This window comes from Gadus morhua, chromosome 15 (assembly GCF_902167405.1).
Source record: "Gadus morhua chromosome 15, gadMor3.0, whole genome shotgun sequence".
Classification (NCBI taxonomy): Eukaryota; Metazoa; Chordata; class Actinopteri; order Gadiformes; family Gadidae; genus Gadus; species Gadus morhua.
The window spans coordinates 17,745,850-17,770,849 of NC_044062.1; the positions used below are offsets into that span (position 1 = coordinate 17,745,850).

General features: G+C 48.3%; 2 protein-coding genes and 1 long non-coding RNA gene across 4 annotated transcripts in view; all 3 read right to left on the reverse strand.

The window, feature by feature from the left end:
* Nucleotides 1-19,079, reverse strand: part of slc1a4 (solute carrier family 1 member 4) — a 23,165-nt gene extending 4,086 nt beyond the window's left edge. The window contains exons 1-5 of the mRNA XM_030379544.1: nucleotides 18,363-19,079; nucleotides 16,908-16,950; nucleotides 3,629-3,694; nucleotides 1,957-2,123; nucleotides 688-921 (exon numbers count right to left, since the gene is read on the reverse strand). Of these exons, the coding sequence (XP_030235404.1) occupies nucleotides 688-921; nucleotides 1,957-2,123; nucleotides 3,629-3,694; nucleotides 16,908-16,950; nucleotides 18,363-18,889 (1,037 nt within the window). The 5' untranslated portion in view covers nucleotides 18,890-19,079. The remainder of the gene's footprint in view (nucleotides 1-687; nucleotides 922-1,956; nucleotides 2,124-3,628; nucleotides 3,695-16,907; nucleotides 16,951-18,362) is intronic.
* Nucleotides 19,080-20,634: 1,555 nt separating this feature from the next.
* Nucleotides 20,635-25,000, reverse strand: part of LOC115560223 (uncharacterized) — a 5,942-nt gene continuing 1,576 nt past the window's right edge. Inside the window, exon 2 of the long non-coding RNA XR_003979718.1 lies at nucleotides 20,635-22,028. This is a non-coding gene — a long non-coding RNA (uncharacterized LOC115560223). The remainder of the gene's footprint in view (nucleotides 22,029-25,000) is intronic.
* The window catches only part of sertad2b (SERTA domain containing 2b), a 25,147-nt gene continuing 23,353 nt past the window's right edge, over nucleotides 23,207-25,000 (reverse strand). The window contains exon 2 of one of the 2 annotated variants that reach the window (XM_030379546.1): nucleotides 23,207-24,855. In XM_030379546.1, coding sequence (XP_030235406.1) covers nucleotides 23,592-24,851 — 1,260 coding nt within the window. In that variant the 5' untranslated portion in view covers nucleotides 24,852-24,855 and the 3' untranslated portion in view covers nucleotides 23,207-23,591. The remainder of the gene's footprint in view (nucleotides 24,856-25,000) is intronic. The other variant, XM_030379545.1, reaches the window with a different exon arrangement.

Here is a 25,000-nt window from a genome sequence, read left to right on the forward strand (position 1 = left end):
CATGTTGAGTTATATGACATGACCAACAAGTTATACCACAACATATATCACAAGGAGAGTATCTGGAGGACGATCGGTGGGATTTTGGGACATTATCAAACCGTAGCTCCTGAATACAACTATGAAACGCCCCGTACTGCTGCCGTCCCCGGTTTATGTCATGCACCCACAAACGGGAAGGTTCATCGTTATCCTCGTCGTTGTCATCTAACGCCAAAACAAGGGCTAATTTTCTCATCCTCGACATTGTAACTGACACTGTAGCGTAGTCAAACCACTTTGATACGGTAACCGATTGGCAACGTGGCTCTAGAACATTCTGCTCTAGAATGAACTTGACAAAACCACCCTGTCAGTTTTTTAGTTGGTAAAAAACCGCCCGGGTCAGGTGTTTTTTAATATAAAAAAACTGCCTGTGTGAACACGCCCTAAGGCTGTTCATAGAAACAAGCACTTACAACCGTTAGCTTAACCCATTCCCTGTATTCAACAAAAATAGCTAGGATAAGTGGCTACACAATGCTAAGTGATCTTATTATGTGCCAGGATGTGCAAACATACAATCAATTATGCATATAACATACACGTGCAAAGTTTGCAATCATTCAGTCTGATAGTGACCTCCTCATCCGAAAGGTCAACAAGGTCAATCCTTGCCCGCACTGGCCGAGCTGACCCCCGACTCACCTGGAGCAGGTGGCGAAGGCGGTGGTGAAGGGGGTGATGAGGCCCGACAGGAAGGTGAAGGGGTTCTTGCGGGTGAAGGCAAAGTAGATGAGGGGCAGGACGACGCCGCCGTGGATGATGTGTCCCAGGATGGATGCGAAGATGTACTTCCCCAGGCTGGTGACCAGCAGGACCACGTCCTCCATCTCCACGATCTTGCTGCCCACCAGGAACATAATGCCCAACGGCACATACCTGGGAAGGGTAGTGGAGCACGGGTTGAATAGGCTTCCATACAAACACGCTCAATTCCCAAGTGGTACTGGGGTGTTATTCACCCCAGCTGATTCAAGCCATCAGAAGGCTGTTGCTGATCAACAGACAGTGGGTTATAAGGCCCGGAATTAGAAATGCTGTGTTTGCATAGGCTATTGAACTGCTGTTGAACGTGAAGATTTTTGACAATATAGGTAAAATATAGACAATGCGATATGTGGACAGTGTGGACATTTGATTTCTAGGACAACCGTATCTCATGAACAAGGTCGTCCTAGGACAAGATCTCTAGGACATGTCGTGTTCTTTGGAAAAGGTACTCGAATTAGGATCGCTTTTAACTTACTTTATTTGGCAAAGGTTTAGTCTAGTCTCTATGAAGCAGAAGGAGGGGAATTGTATAGGCACGCGTGGAGATACACTTAGTAGGGCATTTGAAGGATGCGTTACCTGGAGCGTTCTGGCCCCCTGGGCTATGTGTTGGGACTTTAATACTGGGCCGGCGTGGACTCAGTTATGTGCTCTGATTGGCCAAGCATGGTGCTGAACTCCCGCCTCCTTGATACCCGTATGTGTTCTCTATGCTGATCTCTTGCGGCAACTATGTGCGTGTTTTTGTGGCCTTGAGCTTCTGGGTCTCTCAAACATCTTGACCGCTCGTATCTCTAGAATTGACACATGATGAATGGCCTCCTGTATGAGCTGGACGCCTCCCTAGGCTCAGGATACCTCCCTAAGATAAGAAAGAAGCCTCTTTAATTGGCAAGGGCATATGTGGCCTGTTGGTATGAACGTGTGAATTATGCTACAGACACCCTTACCAAATGAATCAGGGACGTCCTAATCACATGATCAGGGACACCCTTACCACCTGATCAGGGACATCCTAATCACATGATCTCCAGGACACCCTAACCACGTGATCTAGGTCGGCCACCCTAATCACGTGATCAGGGACACAATAATCACATGATCTCTAGGACACCCTAATCAAATGATCAGTGACACCCTTACCACATGATCCAGGACACCAGCACCATGGTGGCCTCGTTGAAGGCGTTGAAGAAGCGGATGAGCTCCTCCCCCTCCGGCCCAAGCTTCCTGAGCGCGACGCCGAACACCATGGCGAACAACACCAGACCCAGGATGTTCATACCGTCCGTGTCTGTACCGATGGGGACCTGCAGGAGACAGGATTCAGAGGAAGAACGGTTAAAGGTTACGCATGTTAGACCAGCCGCCGTGGTGGAATCAGACAAGATCTGCATTTGAAACATGCCGTTGATTGCATTGCCAGTGGAATACAGAAAATAGTCAATATTAAAGAAAACAAATAGTCGGTTGAGTATGTGCTTTCACTTTGATAATTACGGAGATGCTTTTGTTAAAACCCTTCTTCCACAGCAATCATTATTTTAACAAGATACTTGTTTGTCCAATATGGTAAAATCCATATTGCGGACCAAGCAGAAAGATCACCTGATTAAATGTTTAATTAATTTACTTACATCCAATTTCTCCCATTTTAGTTACTTACAACTAAAGTAAATGATTGTATTGTGTTGTTATACATGAATACCCCTTTAAAGTAAAGGCGTATTTCCCCCGCTCGGGTCAATACTGGTATTATTGTTTTCCATATAATTAGAATTATATTCCATTTTACTCCACTCTCCTCTCAACTACACATTACATTATAATCTGTTTTTGTCCTCCTATTCTTATCACTCATTTACTAACAGCCATTTGCATATTTGGTCATCATCCTTTCATGTTAGAGAGCAATGTTGACTTTATAGTCATTAATTGCGATTTTTGCTAACATACCAGAGGCTCATGACTCCATGGTCTCTCTGTCTATTGAACGAGCACAAGCACCCACTTAATCACACCTGGTTCAGAATAAAAGTCTTAGAGCCATCCTGCCTCGTTCTCTACACCTGTCTTTCAAGTTAGGCGCAGTGAGATTTCTGGCGTAGAGTAGACCACTGGAATTGAACCCACACAGCCCACAACCCCCCAACCGGCTCCCTTCCCCAGCCCATGGGAAGTGATCTGCCATCCCAGGCCCAGTGAAAGCTATATGCTGGAGCTGGTCCAGGAATGTGTGGTGGGGCGCCCCCAGCCCGGCTGCTATTCTGGGGGGACAGCAGAAGAATAGGAGGGCCGCTGAAGGGCAGGGCCATGGACTAGGATGTGATTTAGCGTTGATGAATGCTTCATTTACGGACACCATAGTAGTGGTAGTAGCAGTATTGGTAGTGTTGCGTGTGGCGCGTGTACTATGATCAAGCAGAAGGCGTGTAAGTTTGCACTATTAATGTCTTGCTGACAGATTGGAGTCATGTTTACCTGGCAACATGCTAAAAGAAACACAGTTATCACCAATTTTATCTATGTCAAGTCTGTGTATATTTGTATGTTTATAGGTTTTTATCTAGGGCTAACGCAATTTAAGTAAAGGTTATCTGTTCTTATTTTACATGATAGCAAGCCGTCTAACTGGTTTGGACCAATGAATTCCGTCTTCATGCCTATTTTCTCTATTTCTAACTGTGATGGCGTTAAACCAACTCCCACTATTCAGACCCAGAGCTAAACATCCCCGTTCCATTGTGTTCATGTATTTAAGATCTTGGCGTATTCCAGTGCAAAGGTCTCCGTGTACCAGTCTGTTTGTACTCGCCTTCTGGTAGAGGGCCGTTCCATTGGTGTCATTTCCAGTGGCCACCATCTTGTAGTCGGTGGCGTACTGCAAAGGATCCCATTGGATGTTGGTTAAAGGAATGGAACATTTTGACAGCAGTTTAATCACATCGGTAAGTGGTACAATATGTTGATGTATTACTATCTTGGTGAAGATGTAAAAAGAAAAGGCTAAAATAAGAGTAAGAAAGCGTACGACATATATGAGACACAACAATTAAGTGAAACATTTTTGTGGGACATATTTTTGTGGAAATGAAATATATGTTCAATGAGCTATGAGGTCAATAATCAATCTTCAAGGAAGACAAAGAAAAAAAAAAACATGTAGGGGTTGCACAGACCAAACTAGAATGCTTTCTGCAATAAAAGTCCTGCTGAAAACACTGCCTCCTTTTGTTGATGAACACTATGGAAGCATATATGTAGCAAAATTATAATGGAAATGCAATTTACAATTTGCATTTCAATTAGTCTTTACATTATGCAGTTGACAATTCATTATGCAATTGAATAATGCAATTTGAAAATATGTTATTCAAAGTGTATATTAATATTCAAAGTGACAATGAAATCCTCAATTCAATTTGAAAAAGTGTGTTAGGAATCTAAAAGTTTTTCACAGTAGGTTTTTTTTATCCAATAAAAAAAGTCAGAACTAAACAGAACTTAGTAGGATCAGTTTCAAATTTGAATGCCTTTATTTCCTTGTAGCCTATCACCTGCTATCCTTTTGCTTTTTGTATTACCACTTTATGGAAGGCTACACTTGGCCTTATCTAGAGCTGGTTTAACAGTACACAACGTTTAAAACTGAGCAAAGTCGATGCCAACAGACGGTTAAAACGTCAATCAATAGTAAAGTATGTGATATGATGGTTGATTCTTTTATATTGAGTAAAACATTCATGATCTGGCATGTTCATGCACGTCACTAGTAAACCATACGTCACCAACTGGGCAACTCTGTTCTATTTCATTTAGGCTACGCCGTCTAGGCTTCGCCTTATGGGCTTGTCCGCTGAAAATTTCAAACTATGCACCAGCAGCGTGGGCACCGCCCACATTTCCCACGGTATCGTGTCTTTATAACGCGGTGTATACCGTCGCTCATCCTCCCTTTTCTTTCAGCACTTGTGCTTATCAGCGGAAAATCGAGAATACATTAAGAGTACTTCGACAAAACGGATCTCCCAAGCCGGTGGCAGCGGCTCGGGCGAGGCCTTGGACAAACGGCCCTCTTCTGGGCCACCTGAGAGCGCTCCTGGAGCTAGGTCCTTTTCAGGACCCCTATGCGCATCCTGTCCCGCCTCCCTGGCACCGGGTGACGGGCACTTGGCGTGCTTTCGGTGCCTCGGCGCCTACCACGCCGCGGCTGCTATGGCGGCCCCTGTCTCCTGTGTCGCCTGCCGGGAGCTGCCTGAAGAGGGGATCCTCTCCAGGCATCTCTTCTTTTCTCCTGCGGTGGACCTCGCTGACGCCATCGACTGGACGACGACGACGGCATCATCGACGCCAACGACGACGCCTCCATGGACGACGCCTTCGGTGACTCGGCGTCCGGTTTTTTCCCGCTCCCGGGTTACAACCGCCACCGTCGTTCAACGTGGGAAACCGCGCCGGATGGCCGATCTCTTCTGGAGATCATGGGTGAGGCGGCGGCCATAAAGGGGATTCCCATGCCGGCCCCGCCTCTCGTCCCCATATCTGATGATATACAGGGCGAGTGCTTTCGCACCCCATCTTCTTCCCGGCGGGTTACCCAGTGCCCCCTGTTCCCGCCTGTGCAGTACCTGTTCACTGCTGCCGGTAGGGACCCTTCGACCTTGAAGGCCCCGGTGAAAATCCTTCGCGGATTTCACCAACGTGGAGGGGTGGGCCGATACTCAGGCGAGGGGGATCCCTCCGCTGGAGCCTCCCCTGGCAGCGCTTCTCTGTTCGGGCGCCGGACGGGGCCCTAACGAAAAGCCGCTGCCCCCCGACCGCCTCCAGAGACAGATTGTCGGCGGCGCGTTCTACCATCTTGGTTGGACAACACGTTGAGATGGAGCTATCCCATACAGTTCAAGCGTCGTCCCCCACCCTTTATGGGGTTGGTGGAGACCACGCTACGGGACCCGGCTGCGAGCACGGCTCTGGCAGCAGAGGTGGCCCGTCTCTTGGTGAAGGAGGCCATCACTGTCGTTCCCTGTCCACGAGTCTCACCTAGGGTTTTATTCCCGCTACTTCCTGGTTTCCAAGAAGTCAGGGGAAAAGAGACCTATTCTGGATCTTCGCGTGTTCAACAGATTCGTTGCCAGGAGGAAGTTCAGAATGCTCACTGTCGGAGCGTTGTTCCGGTGTGTGAGAGAGGGCGATTGGTTCACATCCCTGGATCTCAAGGATGCTTACCTCCACGTCCCTGTTCGGCAGGCGCACAGGAAGTTTCTCCGCTTTGCCTTTATGGGGGTGGCGTACGAGTACCAGTGTCTGCCGTTCAGCTACTCCCTGGCTCCGCGCACCTTCTCAAAGTGTGTGGAGACGGCGTTGGAACCGCTCAGGCATCAGGGAAAGAGGATTCTCTTCTACCTAGACGACCTGCTTATTCTGAGCAACTCAGAGGAGACCGCGAGAAGGGACACCATGTTGGTGATAAACCATCTCTCCTTCCGGGGTTTTGCCATCAACTGGGAGAAGAGCTCCCCGCTCCCCAGCCGGCAGACAGTCTACTCGGGGCTTTGCCTAGACTCAGCCACCATGACTGCGATGCTTTCGCCTCCTCGGAGAGACGCCATCCGGTCGGCGCTCTCCCGTTTTTCGCGTTCGCAGAAACGTGACCGCACTGTCCACCATGCGCCTGTTAGGGCTGATGGCAGCTGCCCACCCCGTGGTCCCCTTGGGTCTGCCTTTTATGCGCAGACTCCAGCGGTGGTTTGCTCGCCAACGGTTGGACCCCAGGCGACACAAGCTCAGGCTGCTCCTCGCTCCCCGTTCGGTGTCGCCAGACCTGGAATATTGGAAAAGACCCACCGCCCTTCTCAGGGGTGTTCCCCTGGGCAGGGGGGCGCCCTACGTAGTGGTCTTCACGGACGCCTCGTTGACGGGTTTGGGAGGAACGTGCCTTTCTCACTCGGTCGGAGACGAGTGGCGCACGCCACCTGCAGCACACATAAATGTGTTGGAGCTCGACGCTGTGAGGAAAGTGCTGTTGCATTTCTTTCACCTGGTGCGCGGCCGCCACGTTCTGATCAGGACAGACAGCGTGTCGGCGGCGGCGGACATCAACAGACAGGGGGGAGTCCCCTGCTCTCCACCGAAAGGCGGTCGAGCTCTGGCTTTGGGCTCATCAGTATCTCCTCAGTCTGAGAGCCCTGCATATCGCGGGCGCCCAGAACTTTGGGGCGGACCTCATGTCTCGAGGCGGTCCCCGCCGAGACGAGTGGCGGTTACATCCCGACATTGTCAGACTGATCTGGCAGAGGTTCGGGACGGCGCAGATGGACCTCTAAGCGTCCAGGGAGAACACGCACTGAAGGTGGTGGTTATCCCTCAGCCCTCGGGATCTCCCCCCGTTGGGGGTAGATGCGTTGGCACCAGTGGCGCAAAAAGTGGGTATGCATGCACTATATGCGGCGCATAGGGGCGCCGCACCAGAGGGGGCGCCAAAGCAATGGAAGTAAAATTATTTGAGTCCGCATTTTCTGTATTTAACAGCGTTTGTGTACATGATATGATGATCGATAACAGAGGAACGTCAATGATAAGGCGCCCCCCCGCTCCTTTGCCTCCCTCCCCCCCTCCTCTCCACACGGCGCTCCAGTGGCCGCCCCCTCGACTACGCCCTGGAGGCGAGCGCCAGAGTGTCTTCAGATGAACCGTATTGTCATCTGATGACACGTACCTCAATATGGAGAGGCAGAAAAGAAAGCCCTCGGGGTCACAACATAGAAAAATAAAGATTGGGAAGGTCATCTTTATGGCAGTGTATCAAGAGGAGGCTTGTAAATATACAGGTTAGCTAAATCTACTAGTAAAACAACAGGTTACTGTTGTCTTGCAACTGTGTACTGATCAGAATGGAGCCTACAATATAACGGATCATAACAAGAAAAATAAAGGAACTTGTTTGTGGCTATTTTGTTGTACTTCAATCTCTATGCAAGTCTTTGTTTTATGTCAATAGACCCAGTAAAAACGGAGTTATAAAGTTGATACTTTATAACTCCATTAATAATCCAAAAGTGAAAAAATAATATTATTGTATCTGAATCGAGACTGAATCGTTCTACACAGTATTACGATGCATCGAAGAATCGATTATTTTTCCCACCCCTATTGGTTGCTGTACAGTGTACACCAACAGCTCTAAAAGAGTCTATTGTTTTGCATGTTAGCTTTTTGGTGAAACTAGAGTGGTGGGGTATAATAACTGGCAGTGTCTTTCAAAGATACTGAAGCACCATGAAACAAGTGGTTACCACATAAATGCTTATCTGATGTGGAAAGAATTGGCACCACGCTTATGCCTAGGTAAAACTATTGATAGCGAATTGCAGAGAGCCTGATTACTCGAGTGATCGACTGCATACTATTCCTTGCAGAAAGAAACCAGCCACTGAGAGGGACAGTGAAGATGTGAATGGCATCTTCACTGTGTTAACATGTTTTAAAAGATTCACGTGTTCCTGTCTGCCTGTTAGCCCTGTAATAGTCGGCAGCTGTGGCTTATAGATAAATTGAGCCACACCCATTCTGGTGCTCGGGCCAGAGTTCTAGACTGGAGGGAGGCTTGAGTTGTGCAAGTGACTCGACTGTTGTGGTATTGTTTTTAAGTAAAAATATGTTTTTACCAACAACATTGTGCGTCGAGGAAACTCTTTTTCACAGGGACAAAATGCACAGATAGGAAATCCTAGAAATGGAAATTTTCTGGGTATCCTTGATCTCTTATAGCACGGTATGATGTTACACTGGCAGAGCATCTTAGAAAGGCTGCCTCTAAAAAAAAACACCGGATATCTGTCCTGGTGCACTCAAAATGAATTTTTTGATTCAATATCAGAGTGTGTTTTAGGTCAAATTTGTGCCCAGATCAAAGAGGGGGGGGGGGGGGGGGGGGGGGGGTTGCCTGCTATGTGTCTGCATACCCCCCAGAAAGTAGGCAGTTGCGCCCCTGGTTGGCACACACACCTTGGCCGCGGGCTCTATAGGCGTTTCCCCCGCTCCAGCTGATCCTTCCTCTTCTGGAACGGGTCAGACAGGAGAGACTGTCCCTGAAATTAGTGGCCCCGGAGAACCGATCAGCTCTGTGGTTTCCAGAGCTGGCCGCGCTCTCGCGGTCGGCGCCGTGGCCGGTACCGCTCAGGCCGGATGCGCTTTCACAGGCCCATGGAACGGTGCACCACCCGCCCGATGTCTCGGGACGGCTGTTGGTTTGGCTCCTGAGAGGTTGATCCTGCAGGGCAAAGGTTTGCCTGAGACGGTTATCAACACTATTCAGAGTGCTCGTGCGCCTTCTACTTCTTCCCTCTATGCGGCGAAGTGGTGCGCCTTCTCTAATTGGTGTTAGAGGAACCACGCTGTCCCATCTCAATGCGAAGTGGGAAGCGTGCTTTCGTTTTCTGCAAAACTTATTGGAGAAAGGTTTGGCCTTCTCCACTATCAAGGTCTATGCGACAGCCGTTTCGGCTGGCCATGCAGGCTGTGATGGTGGGCCGATCTTCAGCCATCCACTGGTCAAGAGATTCTTGCGTGGGGCTAGACGGGTTGGGCCTGTTTTCACGCGTGCTTAAACCACGCTGGGATCTCCCCACCGTGTTGCGTGGATTGTCCAAGGATCCTTTCGAGCCTCTTTCTCAGGCCCCTTTGGATGCCCTGTCCTCAAAGACGGCGCCTTTTTTGGCCTTGGTTTCTGCCAAGCGGGCCGGAGAAGTAACCGCTCTGTCTGTTGAGGCGGAGGCGGAGTTGCATCTCCTGTGCCCGGTTCGGGCATTGGCTATGTAGGTGAATCGCTCGGCCGCGTTCCGCTCCACACAACAGTTGTTTGTGTGTTATAGCGACGCTAGCAGGGGCCGCACTCTCTCTAAGCAGCGGTTTTTCACTGGATATGTGAGGGTGTTTGCTTAGCCTACTCTGGGCAGGGCTTGGCGCCACCGTTGGGCGTTAAAGCTCACTCCACACGGAGCGTGGCCGCTTCAACGGCTCTACTCAAGGGCGTTTCGGTGGAAGACATCTCCGCGGCTGCGTCTTGGTCTTCCCCGGCCCCTACGTCCGTTTTTTTACATGTTAGATATGTCCAGGGGTTCACTCGGCAACTCTGGGCTGGAGTCCGGGACCCCTTTTATGGCTTAAGAATATAGACATGTTCTTTAAAGCGGCGTGGTTGGATTTCCTCTCGCCGGCTGGCGAGTTGGACTTGACTACCAGTCTTACTCTCCCACCGTTTTTCAAATGAAAAACAGGCTAGGGGGTTTTTCTATTGGCCCGCCAATTGTCAGGTGGTTTTGTTTGTCAGTATGGCACTCCCGCCGTTTCTTTCAAATAAGAAACGGCCGAGAGAGACCCCTCATTGGAGAGCCGGATTCGGTAGCTCCGCCCCCGGTGGTAGCAGACCTAATGGAAACCGTGTTGCTCTGGTTTTTCTTTTCCTTTTCATGGGTTCCATGAAGCACGGATTAGAGCCGGAGTCTTTATAGACTCACTTTTTTTCTCTCTTGATCATTGCAATACTAGATCTAGGAGGAATTCGTTTTTTATTAAGCTGTTTTACACTTCCTTGGCTTTTTGAGTCTTAATGTGCTCTGGTGACTTAAGTCGTTTTGACTGGGGTCCAGCAGGAGTACATTGATCGGGCTCCGCTCGCAGCTTCACCTTAGCCCATAAGGCGAAGCCTAGACGGAGTAGCCTGCATGAAATAGAACGATAGTTATGTTATTATAACTCTAGTTCTATGATTGTAGGCGTAGCCGTCTAGTTTCCCACCTGCTGTACCCTCCAAATGCTGAAAGAAAAGCGTGGAGGATGAGCGACGGTATACACCGCGTTATAAAGACACGATAGGCAAGGCAAGGCAAGGCAACTTTATTTATATAGCACTTTTCATACACAAGGCAGACTCAAAGTGCTTCACATATAAACATTGTTATACAATAAAATAAAATAATAGATAAGTAAAAGAAAACATATGCAAAGAAATGAGTAAAATAGAAAGTTAAAAAGGCTTTTTAGTAAGTAAAATTGAAAGTGCAATGTATTTAAGAAAGTTATTTAAGATCAGATCAACAGACTCTCTGGAACCCAAGTCGGGACTACAACCCGACCTAAAGGACAATATTCTAGGACTCTAACCCAGCTTCTAGGGCCCCGTTCACACGAAGCCGAAACGGGCGAAACCGTTATGGTTTCGATCTATCCGGTTTGGAAGTATCTCCGTAAAGACGAAGCCAAGCGAAACCGGGTAGACCTGTAGGAACGCTGCAGTAAACATTCCAGGCCCATAAGGGGCGCTGCTTCTGGTACAGAAATCCAGAAGAAATGAAATAAGAAGAAGAGGCGAGCATGCGCATAAAGGCATAGGCATAAAGGCTGCCCTTATGCGCAGGCTCGCATGTGATTTCTGAGACTCCGCGGGCTTAAGAGCCATTGGCTAGGAGGTCGAGGGGTGGGGCGATGACGTCATGGTTTGCGGTTTCAGTCGGTTTCACACGAATCCAAAACGAAACCGGGTAGATTTGAAACCACCCCCGAGGGTGGTTTCAGAAGTTTGCGGTTTCGGTCAGCGGATTCGCCGGCTTCGTGTGTACGGAAGGCCGAACCGTACAATACCTTTGCGGTTTCGCCATGAAATCGGCTTCGTGTGAACGGGGCCTAGGACTCTAGCCCAGCAACCTTTCTCTCTGGTATCAGATCATGTATTTTTCTGGTAAAAATAGAAAATAAAGGGAAAGTTAAAAAGGCATTTTAGTAAAATAAAGGTACACGTATCAACATTGACAAACTAGCAAAGATGAACAAATCACTTGGATGACATGCTATTACAATATACAAACAAAACTCAGGACTCTAACCCTTATACAAATACAAACTCAGGAGCAGAAAGCTAAAGCAAACATAAAATACCGTGGGAAATGTGGGCGTTGCCCACGCTGATAGGTGCATTGACATTTTCGCGCGTGGAGGACAAGCCCATAAGGCGAAGCCTAGACGGCTACGCCTACAATCATAGAACTAGAGCTATAATAACATAACTATCGTTATCAAATGGTGCATTCAGATCGCTGGAAATTATGGGGAAAACATTTTTGCGACGTCAGAAAGTTCTCGTGAACAACACTTCATGATGCTCTTAAGATTCCACTTCCGTTCGGCAACTTGGGCCAGATTTTGTTAACAGAGTTACCCTTCGCATTGCATAGTGTGTGTCGTTCACGAGAACATTCCGACGTTGCAATAATTCCGTTCCCATAATTTCAAGCGATGTGAACGCACCACAAAATCTGGCCCCAGTTGCCGAACGGAGGCTGAATCATAAGAGCGTCATGAGGTGTCGTTCACAAGAACTTTCTGATGTCACGAAGATGGTTTCCCGATATTTCTAGCAATCTGAACGCACAATATGTTCGTAGATGTCAGCAATGGAGGAGATTGTCGCTACGCGCCGGAGTTTGGCAGATGATGTGGAGAACAATCGCGTTGAAGACACAGATGCAGTTCATAGAGTGTGTGCTCTGGGAGATAGGCTACCGCTAGACGACTACTCCGACTCCGTAATCCGTAACTACGGAGACCCCTCGAGGGGGGCAATTCGCCGCCCGATTGATCTTATATGATGACCACTAACCATTTAAATAGTGTTGTGAATAAACTTCATAAGCTTTTCAAATCTTATTTGGTTTTTTATTGGTCCTTAGAGTGCAAAGTAAACAAGGTGCAAAGTGATTCCGGAATTGATTTTGTTAGAAGACCAATCACAGCCCTTGCCGTCTCCGTTGCGTCGACGGATAGTTAAAAAAATATTGGATGTGAACGTAAGCTACGGAGAGGGAGAGGGCTTTCCGTGTCACAGCACTTTACGGAGGAGTATAAACCGGCATTTATGCCGCCTTCAAAACGGTCGGAGTTCCCGGGAGGTTCGGACCTTCAGCTCGGAGGAAAGTGCTTTGATGCCGCCTTCAAAACAGCTCGGAGGGTCGGAAGCTCTTATGCCTTTGCGTAAACCTTCCCATATTCCGAAATAAGGGCGTTCAGGAAACGCCCCTCAGAATTGCGTAGGCTATGACATAAACCATAACAACTATAATTATGGATGCCCGCAGGCAGGGCCGTAGCACCAAATCCTGGGCCCCTATACTATAGGTACTAATGGGCCCCCCTGCGCTAAGTTGTTGAGGGGGGGGGGGTATGGAGCGATTGTTGACGGGGGGGGGGGGGGGGTATGGGGCGATTGTTGAGACGTGGCCGATAAGTAATTATTATTTTATTTATTTTTTCATGGGCCCCCCCTCTGCCTTGGGACCCCCCACAACTGTGCCCTTTGTCCCCGCAGTCCGTCGGCCCGGCCCGCAGGGACCTCTTTGCGCTTCTTTGCTTAATCAGATGAATCAGTTATTAGAACTGCTTGTGATGGTTGTACATGAGCGAGAATTTATCAGGGGATGTTTATAATTGTAATCTATAATGTATGGTAATGGAAATGTTAGAATGGGAGTTAAGTTCGCATCTTAGTGCTTGCTGCAAGTTCACTTTAGTCTATCAATTTAATGGGCAGCCATTGTTGTGTCATGATCTCGGAGGACTCGGGTAGCTTTACTTCCCCACGAAATTCGAGCGAAAACTCCGACCTAACAGAGTGTTTAAAGGTCCCATGACATGCTATTTTATGTATTTAGGTATTAGTGGGCAACTAACACAGTATTCAAAGATGTTTCCGAAATTCAGCCGTGGTGCAGAGTTACAGCCGCTCCGAGCCAGTCGCACATTGAGCTTCCCCCAAATGCGCTGTTTTGGTGTCTGTAGCTATAATGCAAATGAGGAGGAGCGAGGCGGGTCAAGGAGGAGGGTGGGGGTGTGGCCCTGAGCAGCTTGCAGCCACGGTACCATGCGCTCTGTTTACAGTGGATGTATCGCAATGGCGAGGCGCACACAGCCTTTAGCCGTGTTCTTTAAATATTCTAGAACACACGGGATTCCAGGAGCTCTATATCTAAATATTATCATATAGCCTACATAGATATCTATTTCATATAATATATATTATCACGGCCAAAAGCTGTGTGAGCCGATATTATGAATCTCAAATGACCGCGTTGGGTTCTCCGACGTTCCTGGTTCTTCCACGTCCACATCAATGTGAAGTAGACTGAACCGCAACAAGAAGGAGAAAGGGATTGTTGCCGGGCAGCGCTTAGGCACCTCCGCCTCCGGCGGTGGTCCCTCTGGGGCTCAAGCGGGAGACATTTGCCGCCAACAATCCCTTTCTCCTCCATGTCATGGTTCATGTTCTTGAGGGAGTCAAAGCCAAAGTTCCTTCCCCCCAATTCATTCTCAACCTTGGCTGAGATAACCCCCACTACGAGTCTCGTTGTAGAAATACCAGAGACGAGAGTCCAACGTGTTATGCGCCATAACACCAAAAGCAGAACGGTTATCCAAATAACAAGGAAGTGTACAACACTTGCGTTACAGTCCTGGAGCTCTATACCTAAATAATATCATATAATACATAGATATCTATATCATATAATACATATTATCATGACCAAAAGCTGTGTGCGCCTCCAGACGATATTATGAATTACGACTTTGTCGGGTTCTGCGACGTCTCTGGTTCTTCCACTTTCACATCAATCTGAAATAGACTGAACCGTGCGCTGCCTGCTGTGTGGCGCTCGCACGGTCGTGTCTCATTGGCGGGCCAACATCTCTGGGCGGGCCAGGCAAATTAAGGGGAGGAGCTTAGATGCTTTATGACGACATAAATAAAGACATTCCAAATCAGCGCACTTGAGCCTCCGTTTTTTGAAAGGCGAGCAGAACAGCTAGTGCTTGTTTTACACCAAGCGCAAGTTTTAGTCACTGGGGTAGTGGGGGACCATAGGCAGGCTAGGGGAACTCATATTTATGTTAGAAAACCTCATAAAGTGAGATTTTCATGTCATGGGACCTTTAAAGCACTTTCCTCCGAGGTTAAGGTATGAACCTCCGAACCTCCCGGAAACTCTGACCGTTTTGAAGGCGGCATGACACTCCGAGTTCACGCACAACAATGGCTGCCCATTTCATTGATAGACTAAATTGAACTTGCAGCAAGCACTAAGAGGCGAACTTAACTCCCATTCTAACATAGCCTAGGCAATTATGAGGGGCGTTTCCTGGACTCAATTATTTCGGAAAAAGGGAAGGTTTACGTAAAGACATGTAAAAACTTCCGAAACTCCAAGCTGTTTGAAGGCGGCATTACTGGTTGGGCTGACAAGGAAGTGAAGTGCTTCCTGCCAAGTCGCAATTCGCCGATACGCTTTTCAAAATCGTATGCAAAATCTTTTGCAAACCTTTTTGTGGAGTGAAAGGTCATTACAATTTTGCAACACACAGACTGTGGCGAAGTGCAATGCAATCAAGGGGGTGCTACAGCTTTTCCATTTGTAAAAGGCACTCAAAAAATGTGTTCACGTGTTCCACACAGGTGTTGAACATATTTTGTGTTCTGTACACTGATATCATATCAGTGAGAATTGGAAAAGCTGTTTAAGCAGTGTGTGTGTGTGTGTGTGTGTGTGTGTGTGTGTGTGTGTGTGTGTGTGTGTGTGTGTGTGTGTGTGTGTGTGTGTGTGTGTGTGTGTGTGTGTGTGTGTGTGTGTGTAAGTGTGTGTGTGTGTGTGTGTGTGTGTGTGTGTGTGTGTGTGTGTGTGTGTGTGTAAGTGTGTGTGTGTGCGTGCATATGTGCATGGATGCCAACAGCCATGTCCTGCTACACTTTTTATAGCAGGACATACTGCTACACTTTTTGTAGCTGGACATACGAACAAACTGATACATTTCTGTATTAACACTTATAATGGTAAGTAAATAGATCGGTAAGTACAATATATGGAGTCGATCTCCATTCTAGAAAAAGAGTATCCCAAAAAATGGGCGGACACAAACAAAGGACCAGTTTAGCTAATTGCTGCATACATTTTTTCATTCATTACTTAATTCACTCATTCAATCACTGTCGTCAGTAGTCTGCTTGAATATCCATTCAAACCCAGGAACCAAGACTGGGTAGAGAAAATGATGACTGAATAGAACGAGGGCCAGCAAGAGCGACTCTACAAAAAACCCTCTAACTTAGCGGCCCTGAAACGTTCTTTATGCTGTAAATCTCTCTCTGCACCCGTCTAGCCTTATCTGACGCTGTGGACATTCCAAGCAGGGGGTGTGTGCGGGGGGGATTACTGAACCCAGCGGCCTTGCTGCACTTTAACCCTTGGTTTTAGAAGAGTGTGTTATTGGTTCAGTGGCCAGCCCCTGGCCCACCTTCTTCAAATCCCATGTGAGTGTGTTGATGTGGGTATGTGCATGTTTGTGCGTGTGCGTGTGTGAATTAAACGTGTTTTTGACAGTGTGCATGGGTGCGCATGCATGTGTGCATGTGCGTGTGTCCGTGTGCACGCATGTGTGTGTTTATGTCCGTGTGCATATGCATGTCTGTGTGTTCGTATGTGTGTGTGTGTGTGTGTCTGTGCATCAGTCAGTGTCCCCAAATATTGAACTTCCTGACTCAGTATTTCAGCTCTAATAGACCGGCAGGCCCAGTTCTGAGAAGCGGAGCGGGCGGCCAGCGGACTACATTAAAGAGCAGTGAGGCGCGCTGGGTTGCTAGGCGCACTGTAATGGAATGGCTTCCCCATGGAAACCATTGGTGAGGAGAAGAGGAAAGAGGCATTCATGTTCCCCCATGAGGGAGTGAGAAGGAGAGAGAGAGAGAGAGAGAGAGAGAGAGAGAGAGAGAGAGAGAGAGAGAGAGAGAGAGAGAGAGAGAGAGAGAGAGAGAGAGAGAGAGAGAGAGAGAGGAAGAGAGAGAAAAGGAGAGAGGGAGAGGGAGCAAGCGAGAAGGAGAGAAAGGGAGAGAGAGGGAGAGAGGGAGAGGGAGAGAGACAGAGAGCGAGATTGAGCGCGAACAAGAGAGAGAGAGAGTGAGAAAGAGAGAGAGGCAGTGTTTAAAGATATTATACAGTACATGGAAAGGGGGCTGCAGGGTGCTGAAAGAGGAGAGATGAGGGGCATCATGTACTCACAGAACGGAAAGCAGCTGCCACTAAGTTCGCTGGAAATAAATTCCTGAAACGAGAGAAGAAGTGAGGGAAACAAAAACAATGTTAAAAGTGAAGAAGTGAATGAAAGTCACTACTTTTCCTAGCATACATTTACCGATAATTCAGTGATGGTATATATTGCTCGTAGCAGACTAGTTGTGAAGCGGTCAAACTGTGTAGTTCAACCTTGCAGTGACCTTTGACCTGTATGAACCCCCTACCCTCAGTTGTGCTGCGAAACAAAGCAAGAGGGGCTCACAAGATTAAGCAAAACATACAAGCTGAGGTTTACAGACCATGAGTGAAAAACGGTATCCCCACCAACTCTTTAGCACACATTTTCTGCACAAATGTAAATATAAACAGTGAATAAGGAGTAGAAGAATGACGGATGAATACTTGTAGTGCACAATACTGGCGTTGGTATAGAGCTACGTTTTCCTGATAGAGTTGCTGAAATGCCTTACAAGTAGTCTACTATGTAATGTATGTTAATCTCAAGTAAGTTCCCCAGAGCCAAGCATCTCCTATGGCTGGTATGACATTTTGCGACTCGGTTCGCCCATGATTAGCTCTCGGCTGTTGATGTCATGAACCTTACATCTAATTGAAGTTCCGGCAATACATTTAGTTTCATTTGTATTTATATTCCTTATCAAGAGTTTACATTTGTAGGCAGAAGTCTACTTGTTTCGAACACAGGGTGGACATTTAACGTCTCAGTCAAGTCTAATTACAGCCTCTTCCTCTGATATTTTTGTTTTATTGAGTTATTGGAAATTATGTTGTCACTGTCGCCACATCATTATATTTTGACATTTATAACAAAATCTGAAAATTGAGAATCAACGCACCTGCCAATAAGCTGCTTTAGGGTCCTACTTACTTGAGACCCCCTATAAATTGTGTTGTGTTGTGTTATGTAAGTAGTTATGTTATGGGCTTCTAATGTACTAGACATTTGAATGAGTTATATTGCCAATTAAAGTTTTCAACAGTGGTGGATTACCTTGACATCCAACTTTAGACTAAATTAACTAATGCAATTGCACATAATAAAAAAATCGAATGTGGTAGGAGTGTGTATCTGTATACGTCGTCACGTGTATATTTATACATGATGTAGAGATCTATATCCAGGCAATGGACTCTGTGTTTAATCAACTGCACATTATACCATGAGTTTAATTCGGGAATACGTTGCCTTATGCCCCCACCCCACCCCCCAGCCTCTATAAACGTCCCGCTCTGCGCTGTCCCATCCCCGGAGCACCTGGCAGGGGACAGCGAGCCGCCCTGACTTAGCGGTGGGTCAACCTATTTTAGTGGCTAGTGTTAACTCCCGCGCCACATGTCCTGGAACCCCACGGATTGGTCATACAGTCAAATCCCCAAATATAACCTCCGCCTCCTTGCCAAGACACCCCTCAACGTTACCTCGCGAGGTCTAAAAAAGAGTCGGCTGTCTCCTTGTCGTTGCTGATGCTCTCCAGCGCGAGGCTGTTGGTGTTCAAAGCCCCCGCGCCCACGCCGGGCTTGATGATAAAGGCGAGGCTCACGCCGATGCAGGAGGCGATGAGGGTGGTCCCCAGAAAGTAGCCCACGGCGATGCCGCCGAGCTTGCCCAGGGAGCGCGTGTCCAGGCTGGCGGCGCCTGAGACGAGGCTGCACACGACCAGCGGCAGGATGATCATCTTCAGCATCCTCAGCAGCATCTCCCCAGGGAAGGCGAAGTAAGTCATCTGCGCCCGAGTCAGGTTCATCTTCCTCACCATCATGCCCAGCCCGACGCCCACCAGCACGCCGGACACGGTGAGGATCACCATGAGGTTCCTCCGGAGGAAACCCCTCAACTTCTGTCCGAAGCTCTTCTGCTCGCTGGTCCGATGCCGGTCCAGGATCTGGTCGGTGGACTCCGAGTGGGGCATCGCGTGGCCGTTGATTTCTCCCTTGCTCTTCGCCATCCCTCAACTCAACTGTGAACTATAGTTTCTATAGTCTACCCTGATGAATATGAGTCTAATGTCCTTTAAGTCTATGAGCAGCAGGGAGAACCAACTATCCGGGCTGAGAGAGCAGCGTGGTCGGTGCGCTTACGCTTCCAGTGAGTAGGCTGGAGCGGCGCGCGTCGGAGCGGCGCTGAGTCTCAACCAATTGGAGAAGGAGCGCGTGTTGACAAAGAGCCGGGGACATGCGCACACTACATTTTGTGTGTGTGTGGGGGGGGGGGGGGGGTCGTTGATAGAGCATGATGCAACAGTGGTGGGGATTACTAGGGGGTCTCTGTCGCCGTTTTACTACCCTAGACCTACTAGACTTAATAGAGTGCTGCTGCAAGTAGTGGTGTTGACTTGTTTGGAGTTATCTACTATGGTACTGTTTGTTCTTCCCTCTTGAATCAGTCAAGTGTATAGGAGCAGGATCGAATAAAGCTGAGCTGTCCTGGTTTAGGTGTCAATTCAAGAAGCTGGACATGTGTGCCTATTCCTTAAAGCTCATGAAGTAGGCTAAAGTCCTGCTCCTATTATATCACATTTGGACAAAGATCAACATGCGTGTATTTGACGTCTTCTAGATATGAATAAAATCGACCGATTCTAAACCAACATATTCCACACTTTTTAATAGCTTGATTATTCAAGAATGGCTTTCGTAGGGCTATTTGAACACTAGGTAACTCACTATTCGTCCTATAAGTGAGTTACCTAAAGCCTGTGGCTGTTCAGCACCAGCGCTATATTTTGTTACAAACATAAATATATATTTAATACAATCGAAGATAAGTGATACCAAACACCTACAGTTCATTGAACGCGGAGGGGAACAGAAAGAAACGGAAAAGCTCCCCCAATTTTGCAGCGCACTTGACTCGGATTATCATGGGCCGCCTTCTGCATCGCTTTATATGTAAACTGTACCGCCCCGCATTGGCCACTAGATAGCGCATATAACCCACTAGACACGTTTACGCAACGGGGTGGGGCGGCTGGGATTGTAGGAGTTATCTGGGTGATTTATTATATAATATAAACATATGAACAGCAATCTTATTCCGGTAGGGGGGAGACACTGCCGTCTGCATAGCAACATTCGTCAATGTCCCTTAAAAGTAGACGAATCATAAGACTAACGTAGCCTATACATTTAGAGCGTATGCATTAATTCAAGGGGATTTTAAAGTCTTTTTTAACCTGTATATCTGCAAAATATTTTCTCCTCTGTTCTGCTCTACTCTCCGGTGTCGTCGAAAAACAGCCATTGGAGCCGACTTCCACACACCGACAAATACACGCACACACACACACACACACACACACACACACACACACACACACACACACACACACACACACACACACACACACACACACACACACACACACACACACACACACACACACACACACACACAGCTGCGTGGCCTGAATGCTGGAAATAACCACAGGCACGCCGCTCGCTCTCGTCTGCTGGCACTGGTAGCTCTCAGCAGCCAATAACCAGCGAGGAGGCAAAACCAGCTGAGCGACTCCAGAGCTGTCGGGCTTAATGGCACTGTAACATTTCATAGAGAACGGGCATTGTGTTAAAAGACAACAATAAGTGTTTGTGTTTGTATCTTTATCTTTCCTCTTTTTGTTCGTTCGGTATCTCCAGATTCATCATCGTGCGGAGAGTGCGATCAAATAAAGACACATCGAGTTTTATTTTATTTTAAGAGTTTTATTGTATGTATATATATATGTATATATATATATAAAACTACAAAAGTAAGACTGCTTCAAATTCATAGACCCCGTCCATTTTATCCCACATACACATACACACACATTCGGACCCACCCACACACACACACAATTTCAGACAGACACACCAACACACACTCAGATCCAGACATACAAACAAACACACACACGCATGTCTTATCTAGTCCACATTTTGGATCCCAATACAGTGATCATCTGATAATGTTGCTCTCTCCACGTCAGACGATTTGTGTTTGTTGTCCTTGTTTATATTGCATAGAAAAAGGCACAGCACTAGGGTCTGTGAAAAATACAGCCTTCGAATGTTGGACAGCAGGGAGAACATTGTGACTGCATAGCCAGTCACAATGTTCCTAGCGGTCCCTACCCCACCCCACCCCACCCCACCCAACCCCACCCACTCACCAGCCCCAACACATCTGACCCTAAAAGGGTCTTGTAGGTTCACTTCAGAGTGTACAAGACAGCGGTAAAAATAGATTTGGGTGACAAAAACTAACAGACAACAAAGAAAGGACATGTAGAAGGAACACTGATGAAATGAGGGGGGCTCTCCAGGCGTGCTATATACATTACCGGGAGCTCCCCGCTAGGCGTAGACTATGTACATTACTTTTGGCATGAGTCTGTGACAGGCTTTGGAGTGTTGACATCTGAATGCAGAGGACAGTTTGGGAGTAATTGAGCTGCATCGACTGTTCCCCGGACCCACAAACTGTTACAATTATTCTTTAAAAAACAAAAGAAAAAGGAAATGAAAGGAATTAAGAGGCAGACCTTCATCGCTTGTGCAGCGCCCAACCCCACATGACAAATAAAACAGGGAAGGAAGTGTGAAAAAAAAACAGACAGATATATTTCGTATATAATGGCTTCCACCGATAAAATCCATAAGTGATTAACAATCCTATCTGGGGCAGAGTACATTCTCGCCACACATTCTGTACACACGATTACAATTCAAATGGTTCACTTCACACCAGAAAATAAATATCTTACACAGGAAGGGAAACAAAATAACAAAAAAAGGAGCACAGAATAAATAACTTCATTAACAAAACAAAAAGCAAATCACTCCAAAGGTTCACTCCAAGAAGGGTGAAAATATCAAAAGGAAACAATATTAATAATAATATAATAATAATAATGATAATAATAATAATAAGTAATCCTCTGTGAACATTATATGGTTGCCGTCAGCTCTTGTCCACCTGGCTCACAACACTGTGATGGATTCAGCAACACACACACACACAAACAAACATACACACACACACTCAGACACCCCTTACACACACACACACACACACAAACACACACACACACACACACACACACACTCAGACCCCCCCCCACATACACACACACGCACACACAAGTACACACACACCGGATCCATCCGTGTAATTCATTAATGGAATCTCCCAGCTCTACAGTTCGGAGGTTTTGAACGTTGCTTGGCCATGTTTAAACGAGCACTCCCACAAGTCTCCTTTTTTATTATTAAATCCCGAGAGGACTCGAGACGCCGCGAGGGGGGGTTTGGATTCCCCCTGCATGTTATGCTGAAAAAAACCTACAAAACAAGAAGTAATCCTTAGCGAACCCACGTAAACAGACTGAGGCTGTCGGTTGGGGTCACCTGTGTACAGCTGAAACCACTCTCCCCAGCGCCATTTGGCCTCTCTAGTCTAACTGTCGTCAGTGCAGCGTTCGTTGTAAACATGCCACGCTTTGGTTGTGGGAGGAGCCAAGGGTTTCTGTTGAGGGTGTCGGGGGGAGGCGTGGCCACAAGTCTTTGCGATTGCTCCTGTGCAAACCGAGAGTAAAAAAACATAGACCGTTTAAAGTACAGTTATGTGCCTGCTATTAATGATTGGATGAGGGCCGTTGGGGAAGGCTAATGTGCGGAAATCCGGCTTTTAAAGTGAATTGATATGCTTATCGGACGTTTCTTACGACCGAAAACACTGGGGTTTTTGTGACAATGGCCACCGGAGCAACAGGGCGACCGCGTGCCCGTTCCTGAATTGCAGCCGAGCTGATATGTAGCGCCACGGTACAACATTGAGACCTCTGATAGGACAAAAGACAGGAAGAAATGAAAGGGCTAAAAAAAGAAAAGGTTTCTCTAGGCTTGCTTTACAAATAAAATATTACCTCTGTAAATATAATTAGTATTAAATAATCCATTATTGTAATTTTGATCTTAAGAAGTGATCTTACTTATTAATTACAATAATAATAGTTTTGATACAATAAATACAAAATAAAAAGGAAAAATATCATCTAACGGGTGACTCCTCAAACTGTTGAAACCATAAGAAAAAACTACATAAAACATGAGGATACCATTACACGGTTGAGTAAGTGGTTATTTTTGAAAGGCACTCATTTGCTGAAAGCCATGAATTGAGTCGAGTGTGTGCTTTTGTGCCTCTGATGTGTGTGTGTGTGTGCGTGTGTTTGTGTGTGTTGTGTTAGTGTGTGTGTTGTGTTAGTGTGTGTGTGTGTGTGTGTGTGTGTGTGTGTGTGTGTGTGTGTGTGTGTGTGTGTGTGTGTGTGTGTGTGTGTGTGTGTGTGTGTGTGTGTGTGTGTGTGTGTGTGTGCATGATAATCCATGTTTCCTGGTCACTTTATGTCCTTTCTCTTTTGGAAAAGGCAAGCACAGTGCATGCACAATGTTATGTAGTAGTAGTGGTAGGTGTAGTAGTAATAGTAGTAGTAATAGAAGTAGTAAATTACATCACATTGATGCTTACAATTACCGATTCTTGAAAACTGTATTAAAGAAAGAACAGAAATACAAAATAAAAGGACAATCAGGAGAAAGGTAAAAAGGGCCCACAGCTTTGATTCCAGTCCATTCTGCTGCGGTGCTAAAGGTCTACATTGTCTTTACTCACGAGCCAACCAGCACCTCCATGATGTGGTCCAGTTCCGTCAGGTCGATCTTGAACGGCTGATTGGCTGAAACCTGGGGAGCGGGCGCTACGGCGTACGGCGACGTCAGTGACTTGAGGAGGTCGTCGGCCGTTACCGCCGGCGACAGCTTGGCGGTGACGGCGCCCGCCGTGGTGCACGCGTCAAAGTCGTACATGGACGTGTCGATGTCGGCGAACAGGATGTCGTCCAGCGCCAGGTCGGAGAGGAACCCCGAGGGGGAGGGGGGCGCAGGCGGGTAGGGGTGGGAGGCGGGGGGCGCGTCCGCCACCACGCCGACCGAGGTGGGCGAGACGACCGCCACCTCGGCCCGGGGGGCCGTGGTCCTGCTGTCCCTGAGGGGGAGCGGGGGGGAGGGCAGGGGGAGGGCGGGGGCCGTGGGGGAGGTAGTTGTGGTGTTAGCTGCTGCTGCTGTCTTTGCTATGGCTGCGGGGGGGCCCGGCGCCAGGCTAGCCGGGGCCGGGGGGAAGAAGCCGGCACCGTGGGGGGAGGGGCCCCTGGGGGGGAGGGGGAGGGGGCTGGCAGGCTGACAGTTTGGGGGGGTGGGGGGAGGGGAGAGCGGCAGGGTGGGCGGGGCCAAAGTGCAAAAAGCCGTGTCGTTGTCCTCCAGCAGGGAGGCGGGCGTGAGGCATGCCTCCATGGGGGCGGGGCCGGTGGGCGTGGCAGGCGGGCAGGGGGGCGTGGCCGTGTGAGGAGGAGGAGGAGGAGTAGGCGGAGGGGCCGGCGACGGCGGCAGGGCCAGCAGCTGCAGGGGCAGCTGGGCGGCCGACGCCGGCGTCACGGGGGAGGCGGGCATCGCCGACGGGGGCCCGGGCGTGGCCGGTCCCGGCCCGCTGCCGGCGGCGGGCGGGGCCTCGCGGAAGGTCTCGTCCATGGGGTCGTCGGGCGGCGGCGAGGGGGGCAGCAGCAGCAGCGGCGGCCGCAGCGCCCCCTCCTGCTTGAGCTCCTCCTGGATGCGTCGCAGCATGTTGTTGATGAGCACGCGGCGCTCCAGCCGCGGCTCGGCCGGCGGCGAGCGGTGGCTGTACATCAGCTTCATCAGAGAGATGTTGAAGATGGTCTGCCGCTGCAGCGTGTACGACACCTTGGAGGGGCCCTCGGGCCACCGGGGCCCGGGCCCCCCCGCCGCTCCAGGGGCCACAGGCGACGCCAGCGCTTGGCCTTCCAGCCCCTCGTCATCCTCCTCGTCCAGCTTCCGCTTTGCGCCTTTACCGAACATATATCTGGAGGGAGAGGGAGAGCCCAGGGTCACAAACACGTTCCGCACCCAGACCCTCGGACTGTCACGCACTGAGCGCAGGGCAGAGAAGAAACCCCAACAGAATAAATATATATATATACATATAAAACATTATGAAAGTAAAGGAG